At 46.0% G+C, this 19,127-nt stretch overlaps 1 protein-coding gene across 1 annotated transcript in view; it reads left to right on the forward strand.

The window, feature by feature from the left end:
* ABCG5 (ATP binding cassette subfamily G member 5) overlaps positions 1–19,127 on the forward strand; it is a 243,689-nt gene that overhangs the window by 14,868 nt on the left and 209,694 nt on the right. Inside the window, exons 2-4 of the mRNA XM_085612783.1 lie at positions 11,945–12,066; positions 15,119–15,255; positions 15,356–15,454. Of these exons, the coding sequence (XP_085468909.1) occupies positions 11,945–12,066; positions 15,119–15,255; positions 15,356–15,454 (358 nt within the window). The remainder of the gene's footprint in view (positions 1–11,944; positions 12,067–15,118; positions 15,256–15,355; positions 15,455–19,127) is intronic.

Raw genomic sequence — 19,127 nt, forward strand, 5'->3', positions numbered from 1 at the left:
GTCATCAGAGAATTCGAGTTTCAGAGCTTGGTAATGAGACATCAGACCGGCGCAGCAATGGCTTTCCAATTTTCTTGAGGCAGTTGGACTCGTAGATGGTTGGAGGATACACAACTCAGACAGAGTACAATACACTTTCCGATCCGGCGTCCATCAGAGTTTGTCCCGCGTAGATTATATTTTGGTCCCGGCGGCACAGGCCTTTAATATCCGAGAGGTCTGCCATCTAGGCAGAGGCATCTCAGACCACTCTCCTGTCTGGATGCAACTGGTCCTGGGGCAAACTAATGTGGGGAGAATCGCTCCCATTAACCCTTGGTATTTGCGTGACCCTGACACTCGTAAGAAATTAATTCAGGCCACAGATAACTATTTCCTGGAAAATGAGGGCACGGTAGACTCAGCTCAGACGTTATGGGAAGCTTATAAAACAATGGTCCGTGGGGCAGCTTTATCCCTTATTACGGGTAAGAAAAAAGCTAAGCAGAAAGACCTGGAGGCAGCTGAGGATGCAGTGCTTAAACTGGAGGAGGAACTAGAACACATAGTGACCCCTGAAAAATTGCACTTATTAAGCTGGAAACAAGACGAATTCAGAAGCATAGCGAAGGATAGGGCTAGGACACAGGGGAGAGAACTGCAGAGCAGACTCTATGAGCATTGGGACAAGACCGGGAAATTGATTGCCTGGTTGGATAGGAGGGAATGGGCTTCGCGACTGGTACCCAAACTCATCGGCGACCATGGTGAACTCATCACAGACCCGCAACGCATAGCAGACCGGTTTGCAGAATACTATCAGGGAGTTTACAGAACAGAGGGGCAGTATACAGATCCAGACAATGCTGCCCTACTTCAAGATATTAAGCTCCCCATCCTAGCCGATGAACATCGTGAATACCTGGAATCCGCCTTTTCGAGTGATGAGGTGGCTCAGGCAGTGCGTTCGATTAAGTCTGGCAAAGCTTCGGGACCAAATGGTATTCCGATTCAGCTGTACAAGTTGAGACCAAATAAGATAGCGCCCTACCTACATTCAATGCTCATGGACAGTAAAGACCAGGGGGCACTTCCAGTAGACCAAAGAATTACTAATATAGTGGTCATTCACAAAGAAGGTAAACCCAAAACTCTGTGCCCATCCTATAGACCGATTTCACTGCTTAATGCTGAGCCTTAGTTTCTAGCTAAAATGCTGGCTATACATCTCGTCAAAGTAATTGATACCCTGGTACACCCTGACCAGTCCGGCTTCATGCCCCACCGTAACACCGCCCTCAACTTGCGTCAGCTCCATTGAGTGTTGGGTAGGGTACCAACTATCATGGAACCCTCTGTCCTTGTGTCATTAGATGCCACCATGGCATTTGACATGGTGGAGTGGCCGTATCTCTTTGCAGTTTTGGATAAGATGGGATTTGGTTCCAAATTCGTGAGTTGTATCCGACTGTTATACGCAACGCTCATGGCCCAAGTTGTAGTAAATAATCGTAAATCAGGAGTATTTGAACTCGGCCGTGGAACGCGTCAAGGGTGTCCACTGTCACCACTTCTCTTTGCCCTGGCTTTAGAGCCGTTGGCGGCATGGATTCACAGAGATCCGATGATCCGTGGTATGCATCGGGCCCCAGACTGGGAGGATAGAATATCGTTATATGCAGATGATGTACTGCTGTACTTGACCTCCCCGAGAGACTCTTTGATATGTTTGCTCGACAATATTAACATATTCAGCAGGTATTCCAGATTTACCATAAATTGGTCTAAATCTGTGATCTAACTCTTCCGCAAGGCTGCCCGATACAAATTGCCATAGAAGGCTTCCGGTATCTAGGTATATTCATTACATTAAACACTACACTCCGGTGCACTCGTAATCTCCTGCCACCTATTCAGAGATTGAAGAGCGATATTGGTTACTGGAAATCTCTGCCTCTTTCCCTCTTTGGTAAGGCAGTTCTTTTTAAAATGATGACTTTACCACGTTTTCTTTATGCCCTCCAGAACGCAACGGACCCAGTCCCCAAATCATATTTTAAAGAAATAGAAGCTCTACAAAGAAATCTTTTATGGGACGGAAAACCTCGGATCGCATTAGCGAAACTTACCCTCAACTGGTATGACGGCGGCATCAGTCTTCCCGACATTAGGAAATATTATTGGGCAGCTCACCTGGCTGTGATCAACCAGGGGACATTTGGTGGTCATGAGGACCTGGGATCTGCCATGGACAGATGGCTCGTCCCAGGTGGGGCTATAGTAAAGCACTCTATTCCAAACCCCGTAGATTCCCCCTCACGGGTCCAACCGCACACTCAGTTCAAGTTTGGCATAAAGCGATGAAACACATGGAGTGGGACCGCAGACTCACACTGGCAACTCCCCTCTGGAATTCTGAAAAGTTGGGGAGCCTCTGGCAAACTAAGGGGTTTGACAAGTGGGATCTTATTGGCATTTCCCAAATTAAGGACCTCTGGATCAAGGGCGCTATCCTCTCATTTGCAGCTCTCCAACAGTAATTTAAACGGGCTGGTACTGAATACTATAGATATCTGCAGATTCATATCACTAGTAAGTCCCCCCCTCCCGAAGCATCCCCTCTCAAAGATAGGATATTGGATGGCCATCTCCCAAGAAGTCTATCTCATTGATCTACAAAAAACTGATAAATAACATGGAGGACCTCCTCCAGTCCCTTAAGGACAAATGGGTCAAGGACGGCATTGAATTGGATGACGAAGGCTGACAATCAGCGGTCTCCTCCCCGAAGGAAGTGGCGGTCCAAGCTAGGCTGCGGTTGGTACAGCTAAAGATTCTACACAGAATATACATCACTGGACCAGTTATGGTATGAATGGGTAGAACGGATAATGGTGAGTGTAGACGTGGATGTGGGGAGGTGGGTACGTTTATCCACATAATATGGGAATGTGCCTATATCCAAGCATACTGGCAAGCCTTGCATCAAACTCTCAAATTCTCGCCTGCAGATGCCTTTTAAACATTTGGGAGCCGACGGACCTCACCCTCCATACTAAGCAATGGGTGACCCTGGCTCTAATGGTGGCTAAAAGAAACATAGCACAACATTGGGGAACCCGCCAACCGCCAAAGCTTGATAAATGAAAGGAGGATTTGGACTGGTGTATGTTCCATGAAAACTCAGTATATGTAGCCAGGGGGTGTCCCGGGAAGTGGAGTAAAGTATGGGGCCCCTGGAACTTATATAGAGGGAATATTTGTATCCCACCAACATCACAAAATGACGATGAGACTCTTGAAACCCCTTAATTGTCGTATATTGTATATTTATATTAGATTCACTGTAGCCCATGTGGGAGATGTGGAGGATGTATAATCCCTTGCTCATGTCTCAAAATGGTATGTATCGTTGATTTGATCATAATAAAAAGAAATATTTTTTTTAAAAATGACAAAATAGGGTAACATGTAATGTGGATGTTGTGATATAGCGTCACATGGTCAGGCACCTAATGTTTTCGACCCATCATTAATGATGGCGAAACTCACCAAGCGGAATCGTGTTAAAAGCATCCTCTCATAGGGCCCAGGGTCACACACTAGGTAAGGCTGGATAGAATAACATGATAGCAATAATTGGTTCTCCATGACTGATTGTTTAACAATCTCCGTGGTGAGTCTATTAGTTTGTAAATGCGCTAGGCAAAATGTTTTTAAGGACTTTCTCGTCAATTTGATGATACTGTCTGGTTTTTAAAAATATTCTGGGTGGCCAATATCACACGTGAACTTTTTGATGTAATTTAACCACGGGATAGAGGGCTCCATCTCCATACTCAAGCAATCCCTAATCACCTCACGGTTAAAGTTAGTCTCCTCGGTAGCCCAAACCTTATGCCACAGTAAGATCGGTTCGATTTTGGCCAGATCTGCTATATAGGTCAGCCCAAGTTCAGAGTGACAAACAAAGTTTGCCGTGCTCGAAGGGACGGCCAGTAGATACTTTGTAAATGCGTTTTCTATTAATTGGATGGGGTTCACGTCTGTGTAGCCCCAGATGCCTGCTCCATACATAGCTGTAGATAGGCACTTAGCTTGATATATCAGTATTAATTCTGGGACTGGCCTTCTACCTAGCCTTCTGGCAAAATTGGTGAATGAACCAATTGTCTTTATAAACATCAATTTTCTTGCCTGCACAGCAGGTCCCCAGGTCCCTCGGTGCACAGCAGGTGCCCAGGTCAATGCGAACCCCACAAGCCCCACAGACCAACAGCAAGGAACTTCGGGGTCAGGGAAGGCCAAGGAGAAGAGGAAGTCGCGGTTCAGTCCGCTTGAAATCCGGATCTCCGTCACGGATGTGACAGAACACCAACAATAACTGTCCGTCACCTCCACCGTGTCATTGGCAACACAGACGGAAAAATGGCATTCCATTTGAATGCAGCCGGAGTGTCGAGGAGTCCAAGATGCGCTGGCATGATGTGAAAAGCCAAACCAAGCAGAAACCCGCTGCCAACAGGAAGGCAGCAACGGCGAATGGAGGTGGGAGTCCTGCGCCACAGGAGGAGCTGGAACAAATGGAGGAAACAGTCATCAGTGCGGAGACGGTGCAAGGAGTCAGGAGTCCGGACACTGCTCGACATGACCTGACACAACATAAACAGGGTGAGTTACGAACAAGGACTGGGGTGTGACGGGCACAATGGCACACATACATGCACAACGACGTGTAGCACACCCTCAATGACTCTGGGTCATGTCCCTGAACCCAGTGGCACACTGCAGCACACATACAAACATCAATTAGGCCCCCGTCCACCATGTGCCCAAAGAGGTCCCACCCCACACATCACCAATTCCACAACACACATGAACCCGTGCTAAACACAGCAAAGATGCGTATCTGTGAGCCACACTGACAATGCAAGTGACACTACATGACGAGCAGCATGGCTGGAGTACAATCACCATGACATTGTGCACGCCACGAGACTGAGGTGGCTGAGTGTAGACCACACAGGTCACACTCTGACACATCCACGTGCACAAACAACCACTGACGTCAACAATACATCTGCAGAAAAATAATGCACAAGAGTACAAAAAACGTCCAAGAGCACAAATGACCCAAGTCGCCAACATCACAGCACCTTAAAAAGCACAAAAGTCAAAGGCACCCCGCCTCCAAGGGATAAGGGGCAGCAAAATCACAGCTGCAGGGGCGACTCTCCCACAATGCAGCACTCACACATAGCAATGACAGCACATCTACATGGACGACAATGTGGTACGCAGTGCAACACTTACACTGCAGAACAGAGGACACAACTGGCTTCGCTTGTGCGTAGAAAATGGCCAATCACATCTGACATAGCAAAAAACGGTGAGATGAAAATGTACGTGTACAACCTCACCTAAATCATGTAGTCCACATTTCCACTGTCCAGCATCAAATAGTCCGCTCCTCCCAAAACAGTCACAATGTACATTGTCATGCAGTCTGTACGTAAACTTGAACAATGCGTTAACATACATGCCAACACAAAGTCAACAAGCATCTCCCCTTCACATTGCAGAGGGACAAACAACACCTCAAGCAGAGCAGACCAGACAACTGTACAGTGATGCTGAAGAGGACCTCCACACTTTCGACACCGACGCCCTACAACAGTTCATGGACATCTTAGGCAATCGACTTCCAGGAGCAGGGCAGCCCAGCTGCATCGAGGATAACCCACCCCCTGCACAGACCACACAGCTGGACGCACCCACCACCACGGCTGCCTCCCAGCAGCCCACCGAAGCACACATCGCATCCCAAGGCCAGGTGTCAGACTACCAGCAGGGGGACCGAACAGGTGCGGGTGGGGTTCTACCTCATGGAAGCCGAACTAGATCACATACGTGGGTGTCAAGGTCCCATCAGGGTCCACCTACACTCCCCAACGGAGACCCACACTGTGACAGAGACACATGCCTTTGCACATTCCCAGTAGTGAACCACACCCAGAGCCACGGGATATTCATCCACACCCCCACGCTGAAATGGTGTACGCTGGCCAAGTTCACTCCTCTTACGTATTGTGTGGGGGATGACAAAGCTACATGTGCAAGGTCTCACCCGCTGCCTGCGGTGACATGGCTGCATCCGCTGTACATGGCACAATGTAATGTTGTAGGGCACGGGGCCCTAATGCATACAACATGAGCGAACAGACACACTCAGATAGTTCGTGGAACTGGCTACGGGCACGTGCGCTCGACGCCTTTATTGCCAGGGTCACATGTACAGTGACGCCTGTGCTGGATGTGTGTGGGGTGAGTGTACGCCAGCCCTCATGGAGTCATTAGTGCTGGCAACTACTTGAACAGTGATCACAATTAAAGCTGAAACAGGAAACACCAGCATAACAGAAACAACTGTGAAGCATCATGGTGGTAGCCGGAGAAAGTACAGTGTGCACCCAATATGCAACCAGAACGGTCCATGAGTTGTGGTGCACTGAGTTAGTGGCACCTGAAGAGCTGAGCAGGGTATCAAGCTGATGATGGCACCCACGACAGGTGTGAGCAACTCTGATAGTCTGGCAGTAAGACACCTCCGACTCTGGCACCTGTTGTTTGGAGTTGGTCCTGGAGGTGGTGGCTTGTGCCTCCTGCGGTGATGCGACGTCCGGGCAGGTCAGGACTCGATTTGATGTGTGAGCCCTGGTGGACCTCAGTTGAGGTGGGAGGCAGTGGTTGGCGCAGGGCCACAGACATATGGCATTGATGACCGCCAGGCTATCGACTCAGAGGCCATCCAGTAGTCAGTTAGACAGGGTCCATGACTTGCGCTGCACAGAGTTAGTGGCCCCGGATGCACCACGGCCGGCCCAGGCACACCGCCACGGGATGGTGACTTGCGCTTCAGTGAGATAGGGCCACGAGAGCTGAGCGGGTCCTCGTCAAAGGTGAATGTCGCGGAGTGTTACGGGGGACAGTGGGAGGTGTCCTCCTGGGCATGATGGAGAGGGCAGAAGCCGGCCAGACGCGGCAAATGGAGGAGTGGAATGCTACAGCCTCGTTTCTGCCACAAAGTCAGTATCACTGACATGATGATGAAGACAACCCCCAGTTCATAGACTCAGTCGCCACCAAAGTTCAACCAGAAAGTGTCCATGGATGTCGGGGAACAGACTTAGTGGCACCGGAGCTGAAAGGGGATGCAGTCTGTGATGAGGCCAGTACAATGAGATCAAATCTGCCATAAATAAATCAAGACTGAATTCCCAATGTGTGACCTACTCGACCGCAGTGTAGGCCCAAGGCAGCGGAGAGCAGGGGCCCACAGCCATGTGTCATTGGATCGCAAAGCACAGAGTTAGTGACACCAGAGCAGTTGTTGGCAGTATTCGACCACCTCCGTAACGATGATCCTTTTTCCCTCAGGACCCAAACGCGTCTTCCTCTTAAACCTCTCCTTGCGTGCAAGGATATGAACTCTGCCATACACAAATCAAGACTCAGTTCCACATGTGTGACCTACTTGACCGTTACAAGAGACTGCATTTCCCAGAATGCCAGGGGCGTACCTTGCCTGAGAGGTCAGTGGTGTGCTCCCACATCCTGTTGTCTACTTTAAGTAGTCCCATGAGTCATTGAGCTGACGAGCTCGTGGATGAAGCACCTTTGCACCAGTGAGAGGTACCGGACCTGATATAATGTTTGGCAGCCTACTCCGCAAACCCCAAAATACAATACTGTATTCTCTACTGATGACGGTTAGTAAACCAGAAACACGTGTCTAGAGATCAGCGCTCTCTGCGTCAACCTTGGCAAAATACTCGAAAATATCGGAGCGAGCTACAAGAGACTGTATTTCCCAGAATACCAGGGGCGAACCTTGCCTGAGAGGTCAGCGGTGTGCTCCCACATCCTGTTGTCTATTTAAAGTACTCCCGTGAGTCATTGAGCTGACGAGCTTGTGGATGAAGCACCTGCATGCCAGTGAGAGATACCAGACCTGATATAATGTTTGGCAGCCTACTCAGCAAACTCCAAAATACAATACTGTATTCTCTACTGATGACGGTTAATAAGCCAGAAACACGTGTCTAGAGATCAGTTCTATCTGCGTCAACCTTGGCGAAATACTCAAATATCGGAGCGAGCTACAAGAGACTGCATTTCCCAGAATGCCAGGGGCGAACCATGCCCGAGTGGGCAGCGGTGTGCTCCCACATCCTGTTGTCTATTTGACCGCTGTGTAGGCCGATGGCGCAGTCATCAAGGGCCACAGACACGTGTGGTTGGGATGCTATGCACAGACTTGGTGTCACCACATCGAAGGGAGTATAGTGATTTAAACTCTACATTGATATGTGTACTCGGCCATCGTATAATCAAGACACAGTTCCAAATGTGTGACCTATTTGATCGTAGTGTAGGCCAGTGGCAGCAGTAGAATACATCAACGAGAAAGGAGTACACGGGCCTGTGTCACGGAGGCCGTGATGGTCTGAGGAGGCTGCCATGGTCGTGGGCCTCTGGCTTGGAGCTTTCGCCGGCACGTGGTGGGCCCTCTTTGACACACGCTGGTGTTGGCAGGTGAGCAGTGAGGCCTGGCTGCGCAGGGGCGTCCAAGACTGGTTCAGGGACCAGTGGCCCGGGGTGCAGCAGGCGCACAGGATCGCAGGCAACACCGCTCACGGCGACGGCAACGGCCTCGTGGTAGGGTGGGAGGCGCCGCCCTGGCAGACATGTTGGGCATTCGGAAAGAGAACCACATCCAGGGCTACGTGCTTTTTATTCACAGCCCTCAGCTGGCCTGGCATACGCCGGGCCAACCCACTCTGCACACGCTTACGGGGGGTACGTCACAAGCCACATTTCCGAGATCTTCCCCACTGGCTGGGGTGACATGGTTGTATCCACTGTCCACTATACTCCAAACACCAGCAGTGCAAGTAGACATGGATATGTCTGTGGTCTGCATACTGCAGTCTGTCCAGCACATATCCGCCACACATGGCATTGTGTACATTCTCATTCATGGGTCACTTGCCTCTTTCACACATGCCTGGTTCCCACCTCTCCCCACATTCCGCTATTGTGTGGCTGAAGTGCCATGCCGTTGAAGGCTCATGTACATGGCTAGCCCATGTTACCACAGTAAGTTGTGCTGTTGTGTCTGGTGGGTGGGCATGTTGTATGTGATTTTGTAACGTGTGCATTGCCAGAGTTGTGAGTTGCATGATTGTGGAGTTGAGGTGTGTGGTGTGTTCATTTGGTACTTACCAACGAGCAGTGAATTCCCATAGGAGCCGTCCTGGAAGCACTGGTTGATGATGGACTGTCGGAAGATGAAGGAATCATGCACACTGCCTGGGTAGTTGGCGACGACATTGGTGAACAGTCCCCGGTGGTCCACTATTGCCTGCACATTGATGGAATGCGTGTGCTTTCTGTTGCGGTAATTGTGTTCAGTGTCAGCAGGGGGCACAAGTAGGACGTGCTGTCGATTGCCCCCAACACGTGCGGGAATCCAGCTATGGCGTGTAGTCCTTGCTTGGTCTCCAGCTGTTGCATCGCATTGTGGGGGACGTATGGGTACTGGGGTACCAAGCTGATGATGGCATCCAGGACAGGTGTGAGGGACTAGGATGGGGCTGGCTGTGAGACTCATCAGACTCTGGTAGTTGTTGTTTGGGAGGTACCAGGGGCCAACAGGTGCAGCACAGCCAGCAGCTTTGTCTGAGGTGGGATGTTGGTTGTCCGCTGTGTTGGTACCGTCAGCCTGTTGGCAATGATGGTCAGGATGCGGAGGATGGTTGTCCTTCTGAGCCTGTAGGGGGCAATGACATTGTCTGGTGTTAGGTGTGTGAGGCTGGTGCGTTTCCTGAAGGTCCACTGTCTTTGTCTGCGCTGCCTCTGTGGTGGTCGGGGGGGACCGGTCATGGGGGTGGTGGCGGTGGGTGTTGTGCCCAGTTGGGGCTCCGAGCTACATGATCAGTGCCTCTTTGGCATCTGTTGGCCTTCAGGTGTCGCTGTGGGCTGGGCTCCCTTTTCTGGTGCAGGTTGTCGTCCGACTTTGCATCAGGTCAGAGCAGGTGTTAATTTCCTGCTGCTAACGCGCCTTATCGCCTGTTTTGTGGTCTTATCGCCGATCTGGCTGGTCGTTGAGAATGTTGCGGTGTGGTGTTGTCGCGGCTTTTTGCTCGGGAACGCCTACTCTGCCTTCATTAGCGATAGTTTCCGGTGTCATCTGTGGTGATGTTTTTTGCGATGCTATCACCAGTAAACTGGTGATATCGGCTGTTAGCACCAGCTTGTGAATGGGGCGAAGAATTTATTGCGACTTTGGCTGTGATAAAGTGGCGATAGATCCTTGAGAATATACCCCTTAGTGTGTGTGACCATAGACAAGTGTTGATGAGTAGACAGCAGGGCAAAGAGTGATAAAGAAAGAGATCATAAACACATGGCACAAACTAAAAAGAGAGCTAAGTTTATTCCGAAATCAGACGATTGAACAATTAAAATAAGATCTCTTGTTGGGTGTAGTATGAATTGTTGATTAGGGAGAAACTGCAGGGAGATTCCCATCTGACTATGTTACAGGAGAATTTTGGTGGGCATGGTGGGTGAGTTAAGGCTACTCAATCAAAAAGGTATGTGCGATTACTAAGTGGTGAACTATAGTTTTAGGGCATCATTTAGAGGTGGAAGTCAACAGGACTGCTGTCACACATTAATGGCTACCTCATTTGCTCACCACTTGCATCCCCCTTCTTATTTACATGTCAGGGGATGTCAGCTTTCCTAATGCTGGAGGTGAAGTCATCTTCACAATCTGAAAGCTCTCTCAATGTAGTACTCACCAATGGACAGGATGTTAGAAGGCCCATCATATTCAGCAAGGATCTTCCAGTCCCCAACATTTTTCTGTCTGGATCCTTGATAAATGAAAATGTAAAAAAAAGCCCCCCACATTCTGAAAGAAAATTTCCAGGGCATTATGGATATCAGCCATTACTGTTTCTTATTGCCTCTGCCAAAACACCTATCAACAACGTGGGGGACTTTGGAATTGCCATTCTCTGAATAATCTCCTTCTTCTCTTCATGTTACTTAAATTCCACAGTTTGTGCAAACTTAGGGCCCCATTATTATTGCGGGCGGATCGCCAACGCCGGGCTGGCGGTACTCACTGCCGGCCCGGCAGGGGCGATCCGCCCGCCATATGTCCCTGGTCATCCCCTCGCCATATTAGTATTGCGGGGGGCACCGAGGTGGACGGAAAGACCGTCCGCCGCTTTTCCACCGGTCAAAATCTCGACCAGGCGGAAAAGGGACACAATATGGTGGCAGTGTCTGCAAGGCACCACCATCCATATTATGATGTAGACGGAGAATTGCCTCATCGCTGCCATGGAAGGGCATGCGGTTTTTGACATTGGGGTCCCGTTGCGGGACCCCAGGGTGTTGGGGGGGTGGGGGGGTGCACATGGGGGTTACCTATGGTACCCCCCCTCATTGCAATGCACTACGTGGCAGGCACCATGTGGTGCCTGCCTTGTTGTGCATTGCAATGCTGTGCACAGTCCTTTTACATTGCGAGCAGGTCTGCAGCCAGTAGATCCACCTGCAATGTAAAAGGCCCAGAGTGCGCCCGCCATTGTGTCGGGCGCATCCTAATGTGCATGGCGGGACCGCTGCAGCATCGGCAGTCGGTCCCGCTCTCCGTTACGGGGGCGGGCGGACTATGTTACATTATGATAAGACAGATAGTCCGTAAAATGTTTCTAAATTATTACACAAAAATGCAGTCGATTTGTTTTGAAACATCAGGTCAATTGTAAAGAAAAAAGTTGTTTCATCCACAGTATAAGAAGAACATGAATGCATTCTAGAACCTTAATATAGATTTGGAATAAAAATATCTAATTTCACTTATCCTGTTATGTTTTGTTCTAAGTGAGCGTGTTGGCCCTTGGTGGGATATTCCTTCATATCACACAAAATGGACAAGACAAATCTTGAAAGATGTGTCATTTTATATGGAAAGTGGACAACTTATGGGAATTTTAGGGAATTCTGGTAAGTAGAAAGGAATTTACAGGTAAACGCTACAATATATTAATTTATATGTGGATGTGAGATTAATATTTCGAAAATAATAATATATTCTGCACTCTCGAACAAGAAGGCAACATGCTAGCTGGGAAATAGAAATAACACACGTGCCTCTGGAATCTGCTGTAATTAGCTGAATGTTACTGTGTCAATGGGTACATTTTTAGATACATTGACAGTATTTTAACAGTCAGGAATGTTTGCTGATGCTCTTGCAGGAATCAAACCTCATCACTATTTCTCTTGTATTTGGTAATATTTAACAACGTGATCAAGCAGCAAAGCAGTGGGAGGTGACCCTTGATTGACCGACAAAATTTAAAACAAAGGTGCTGTTTATTTATACATAAAGATCTTAAAGGTCAATCTTTTTATATTTTGATACACAATTACATGTAGTCACACATTTCAATTACTCTTGACACTCTTTATTGTTTTAGCAAAACCCTGAAGGATGTTTTTGGATCATAGATGCATTGCATTTTTGTTTGGTCTTCTCAGTGAGTACCCTTAATTGCCTGTGCACCCATAAGTAGGTGGCTATTCATGTATAGATGTGGAGTGGATGTGCAGTTCATTCTGCACTGTCCATTTTGGAGTGGTGGCACAACTGATCTGCCTATTGTGGCTCCTTGTAGTGGCACAGTGAGCAAAACACAATGGACTAGAATGCTGCACATATTAATTACCAGTGGTTCAGCTTAAAACAAGCATTGGCTTAGCCAATAGGTTTCGCCTTTGGGACCTTATAAGTGTTTAGCCATGCAGCACTTGATGTTGTTGCACCAAGAATATTGTGCTAGATAACTAAACACTTATAAGGTCCCAAAGGCGAGACCTATTGGCTATGCCAATGCTTGTTTTTTTAAACGGTTGTGACATACAAACACCAGCAGTGTCGATACAATACTGGCCAGGAAGCAACACTATGCCGTATTAACTTTTATGTTGTCTATATTAAGTAGCTTCCATATACAATGTGGGAACACCACCACCTTGTGGACAGTTGTAGTAACAAAGAGCAACAAGGAAGCTATCGACTTCAGGAATGTGAAAAAAAGCTCTCGTATCTTGAAAGCTGATGACCCATGACGAGAGAGGAAAGCCATATGGCGCCTCTGCTCGTAAGCTCGTGCCTGCGCAGATGCACGCAAGCTCTATGCCACAGTGTAGCACTTTGAAAAGCCCCTTACTAAAAGTCGAGCAGCAGCGCATGCCGTGCTCTAGGCTTGACCTAAAACTGCAAGCATTCCACCTATCAGTTTTGTCTTCTTCTCGGAAAAGGACAAGTAGTGTCTGTCTTCAGAGCACCAGGGCCGCCAAGACAGATTTTGACAAAGTCACACTGGTGTGAAATTTTTGAAATGCTGTAACCTATATCTGTCGGAAGCTAGACAGTAAACCTGGTTTCTCTTATGCCTACATAAGGCAGCTGAGCTCTGGGTACGTGGCAATTCTGCTATCTAACCTTTCGCTTGTGGCAGCCTCCCCAGAACAGTGTTTGGAGCTGTCTTTCTCATGAGATGTGATGGTTGTGATGGAGCCTTTTGGGTAAGCCATGGTGGGCATATTCCTGATCTGCAGGATCCCATAAACACTAAGCTATGGTATCCATCTTGGATTTGTGAATGGATCGAATGTGTAAACCATGAAATGAAATGAGAAACAGAAAGGGGTCACAGACACTGGAAATACTTTGTGCCAGCCAGTGTATATCAATTACTATGTAATTAAAACACCTTCAAAGTACCTCACCCAGTTAACCGCACAGTCTGACATTTCTCATATTAAAGAGTCCAAAGTGAGCTCATTGTTTGGCAGTGCAACATTATACACCTATAACAACCAGAAATACAAATAAACTCCAGAACTTCAAACATTTAACTTTGCTACCAGTAAAACACAACCTAAAATATAATGGTAGAAGAGGAGACCTTTGGAGAACTGCAACGGAAAGTGATCACCTAAGGACATTTTAAAAGTTGTAAAACAGTAATGCCAATTCGTCACCCAAAATATATAATTTCATCAATAGAGGGGTTACTCTTCAGAAAGGACGGGTGACGTTTAAAATCAGCGGGTTTCCAAAACAGGATGTTTTTTGCTTAATCCTTACATCTGGTATCACATAATGTCACATGTTTAAAAAAGTAACAGAGCAAAAGTATTGCCCACCAGTGACTATGCATTGAACTGCAGGGCCTAGTAGCCTTTACTGGGGCCCTACTATTTCCAACACAAAATAAATGAAACCCTTGTCAATGATGTTAGAAATCAATTAACTCACACCATAACGTGGCATCAGGCAAAGAAAGCAAGTAAAAACAACGACCTAGGAGGGAGTTTAATGGTGTACTTGTACCCTTTCAGGGACCATTTTAGGGTGTGGAGGGTGTACATTCTGGAACACCGCTAATGAACAGGTGATCTTCTGCCAGCGATCATCATGCCTCGCCCAAGGTTTCAGTAACTTATTATTTTTTTTAATTTGTAAGTGTGTTTGGGGGAATTATCCTCATTACAACAGTTTTTGCCGGGTGTTGTATGACTCTGTGTCCTTTGTGTGAAGCACTCTGTAGTAATGAGGTCCATGCAGGTAGGATGTAGTTTAAGTAGATTTAATGAAGTAAGTTACATGCAGAAGAGTTCTAGTGTAGCAGCCCCACCAGGAGCAGCCTGTCTGCTGCTCAGCCCATTCTCCAACTGTCACACTTCACCTCACAGGCACCCAGTATTCCTATATGCATCATCACTCGAACATTCCATGCAGCGCACTGCACATTCACACTGGCTGAGCAGGGGGAGAGATAATGGCAGGACATTCACATGAACAGGATACTACACACTCCCTCTTCCTACTGTCACTCAGTCCTGTACTTTTTAATATAACCACCCAAAGTAAAATTAGGAGACTTACACCAACCTGGCGGCATTGTAATAACTTCTATTGGACTCGCACAACAAAACGAGAAATAACAATAACAACCTGAGCAGGGTTTGTTTTCTTATTTGTCAGGATCTGGAAAGACCACATTACTGGATGCCATTTCCGGAAGAATAGGCAGCAAAGGAACATTCCTTGGTGACGTCTACTTGAATGGACATAAACTGAAGAAAGACCAGTTCCAGGACAGTTTTTCCTATGTTTTACAGGTTGTGCTTTATTTCCTCTTTATCAACATGATCTTTGTATTTTTGATGTGGAAATGATAAAACAAATCCACAATATAAACATATCTATGTATTTTTCCAGAATGACACTTTGCTGAGTTATCTGACTGTGGAGGAAACTTTGACATACACAGGACTCCTAGCGCTTGTGAATCACTCCAACAACACCATCAAAAAGAAGGTAAATAGTTTCTTCCTGCGACACAGAGCACACACTGAAAAATTGTATCATTTTAATTTCTTATTATTACCAAAGAAAAATGAAAAAAGCAGATAATGCACCCTATATTTGTTACCTCTAATTGTGAAAATCGACGAAAAACATGTGAACAGGCAGTAGTTTAGCTATCTGGCGGACAACAATCTATTGCAAAGGGCCTAATCGGGTTTCTGTCCTCTGTTTAGCACAGAGTCTTCCCTGCTACTGGCGCTGATTCTGTGCGGCGGATTATGGATGAGGGGGTCACCGCAGCTATCCTGATGTTGGATCTTAATGCAGCCTTTGGCACAGTATCACATACTATTCTGTTAAAGAGGATTTGGAACTGTGGGAATGATGGCACTGTGCTGCTTTGGCTGTCTTTCAGGTCGCTCAGAAACAGTTCAAGTCCTCAGTGTGCCCTTTGCTGCATGGAGTCCCACAAGGTTCTTCACTTAGCCCAACACTTTGTAACGTGTATGTCTGCCCCTTAGTGGAGGTCATTGAGCGGTATGAGTTCTTGATCATTTCATATGCCGATGACACTCAAATTGTCATTACTCTGCCAAGGAACTGCGATATTGTGGCCTCCTCTCTCCTTGAATGCCTCATAGAAGTTTCAGTATGGATGAACCCTAACTGTCTTAAACCTAATGCACAGAAGACAGAGGTGGTAGTCTTAGGCAAGCTCACCAATATCTGGTCTAATGCTTGGTAGCCCGATGATCTAGGCCCACTACCTATAATCTAGGATAAGGTTAAAAACCTAGGCATCTGGTTTGATGCCAAGTTAGCCTTTGATGCTCAGATCACTGCCCTTGCTGTGAAATGTTTTGGGATATTGAGATCCCTTAGGAAAATCCTCCATTTCCTACCAGAGTCTGACCAGAAAACTGTGATCCAAGCAATGTTGATCTCCAGGCTGGATTATTGCAACATCCTTTATCTAAGTGTGGTACAGACCCGTTTTAAGAGATTACAACGGGTTCAGAATGTGGCGGCTCAGGCACTGTTGAGGCTTCCCAGGCGGGCTTCTATAAGACCCACATTGTGGAAACTACACTGGCTCTCAATAAAGCATAGAGTCCTTTTCAAAGCACTTTGGTATTGCTTTAAATCACTTTCTTCTCATGGTCCTCACTACCTTAATAGTAAAGGCCTATATGCCCACCAGAAACCTAAGATCAACAGCAGCCAAACTTGCCACAGTCCCAAAATTCAAAAGGGTAAGAATAGGAGATAGTTCCTTTGCCTATTTGGCTTCTAACGCATGGAATGCCCTACCTATGGAAATTCAGCAGGTGTCTTCCGAACTTCAGATCTGAAAGAAACTAAAAACCTGGTCCTTCTGTTTAGAGTAAGCTACCCCTTAACCTGGGTTATCTAGTGTTTTTGTGTCAGCTCCCTAGCACTGGGACACTCTGTTGTGGAGTAGCCATGCTCTTTACAAAGTGTATTATTATTAAAAACTCTACATTCTTGCCTTTATTCTGCCCCTCCTAGCTTCTTACTTGGACTTCTGTGACTACCTTACTCTTGATTCTTCATCGCATCTCTTCGTCTCGGTCTATTGCCCTTCCTCTTTTTGGACTCCTCCCACCTCACTTCTTTCTTTCCTCTTCTCCCTTCGTCTCTATGCCCCAATCCTCTACTCCTCCTTTCTTCATCTAATCCCTATGTTACCATACAACCTTACTCCTTTTACCCTCAAATCCTTCCCTTTTCTGTTCCTTCAATTCCTTACCTTGTCCCTTGCCAGACGTTTTGAATTCTCTTGGGCCCAGCTCATCCTTTTATCTTTTTCAGTGCATGAGTCACAGCAACACCGTTTATGTACGTGTGAAAAAATTTAATTGTGCTATATAAGAAAATAATTATATTTGTAGATCATCAGCAGACTTTTATTGTGACGTGCTAATTTTATATGCATAAGTCACAGCACGTTCACAATTAAATTTTATTTTTGCCTTTCACTTCTAACATTCTTTTTAAATAGGTGTTATGTTAGTAATATCCTTTATGACAAATGTACTCAATGGAGGACGCTGTATTTTGCTCTGGAATCTTACCTTGTATATATTTACAATGCAATTCTTGGAATTCTTGCAGAGAAGCACATATTAGAAAGGCACCTGCCCTGTATGTCAAGTGGTAATTTCAATGAACAGTGTTAGAGCTAACATACTTTCCACAACCCAAAATCAGCCCTCACACTACTGCTGGCTGACAAAATTTAGAAATATGTTTGGATGACATATTTCGGTATTTTAGGCAAATCCTATTGCACAGTGATACATAGTTATAGATATGAACCATATGTACAAACAATATTTAAATGAACACAGTTTCTATTCAATTCAATAACAACTGATAGCAAGCATTGGCAAAGCCTAATGATCTGGCCTTGGCAAGTGAACACAAGTGAAGCAGATCTTTGCTTGCCATAAAATATGAAACTTAAAAAAATACTAACTTTCACATATATTTTAAACAGACCATATGAGTTCTTCCTAGAAGGCAGGTGTACTCAAAGAGATATGATAAACTTTTTTTTAGTTTTAATGTACATCTCAGGAGAGTATAATTTTTATTAGCACATAAAAAAGATACTATTGGCTTTGAAATTCATGTAATCTCCTCTGCCACCCTGGCTGGACTGCCGCTTGCCAAATTAAGAGATCACTGTAACAGCAGCTCCTTCTGAAGAAACTAAACATTTGATGTACATCCGCCATGTTTCTGATGGCTGTGCACCAAACGTTTTTGTTTCTCAGAACAAAATCCCAAAGCAGAGCTTTTTCCCAGGTTATGGGGTTATTATTTGTTTTCTTACTGGCCAGAAAATAAGGACATCAAACTGTACACTCTAATATAAGGCCAGCAGCCTGATAGCCTTACTCAAACAGCCAATACTCCATTTGGCCATCGGAGTACGTTTTCCAAAGGCAGAGCCAGCAGCACCGCTGGCAGCAAAAAACTGACAACCTCCTCAAATCATAATTGCGGAGGTGGACCTAAGGTTTGGCTGACAATGTGCTTAATAGTGTATCGTGGGAGAAACAAGAACAACATCCAAAATACAAATTATTAAAACACAAACAATATCATTGATCTGGTTTTGTAGTATTTATTTGTTTCAACAAATGGAAATCATAGTCATAGAAAGGTTTCACATATCAAATGTTATGCCTCAGTTTAAAACTATATCAATTACACAAAATCTTCATCTGAGGATAATGAATCATTGATAAATTTTGAAAACCAAAGTGTCATTCAAGTGACCAAGTTTAGCTGTTAAATACAACAACCAGAGTAGCCGTAACACTGAAGTAGCTGAAGCAGTGTAAAGCTGGGGAAAAATCTATTTCTTTATATTTATATCATATTCATAATGTATTGATATATTTCCTCTCTGGGCCCATAATCAAAACACCAAAATGCCAATGGTCCTCCAATGGTTCTTTTGCATGAGCTTACAGGGACTTGGATATTTAGAGAACGTGAGGCAAATCCTTATGAGGAACAGGAATAGGAAAATGAAATATTCATGCTAAAAACATATAACCATACCTTAAGGTATTTCTATTAATAAGACTTATGACAAGAAGATTCACCCAGGAATGACTCAAATACGGTATATTTGCTCATGTAAAAC

This window comes from Triturus cristatus, chromosome 6 (genome assembly GCF_964204655.1).
Source record: "Triturus cristatus chromosome 6, aTriCri1.1, whole genome shotgun sequence".
NCBI classification, from domain to species: domain Eukaryota; kingdom Metazoa; phylum Chordata; class Amphibia; order Caudata; family Salamandridae; genus Triturus; species Triturus cristatus.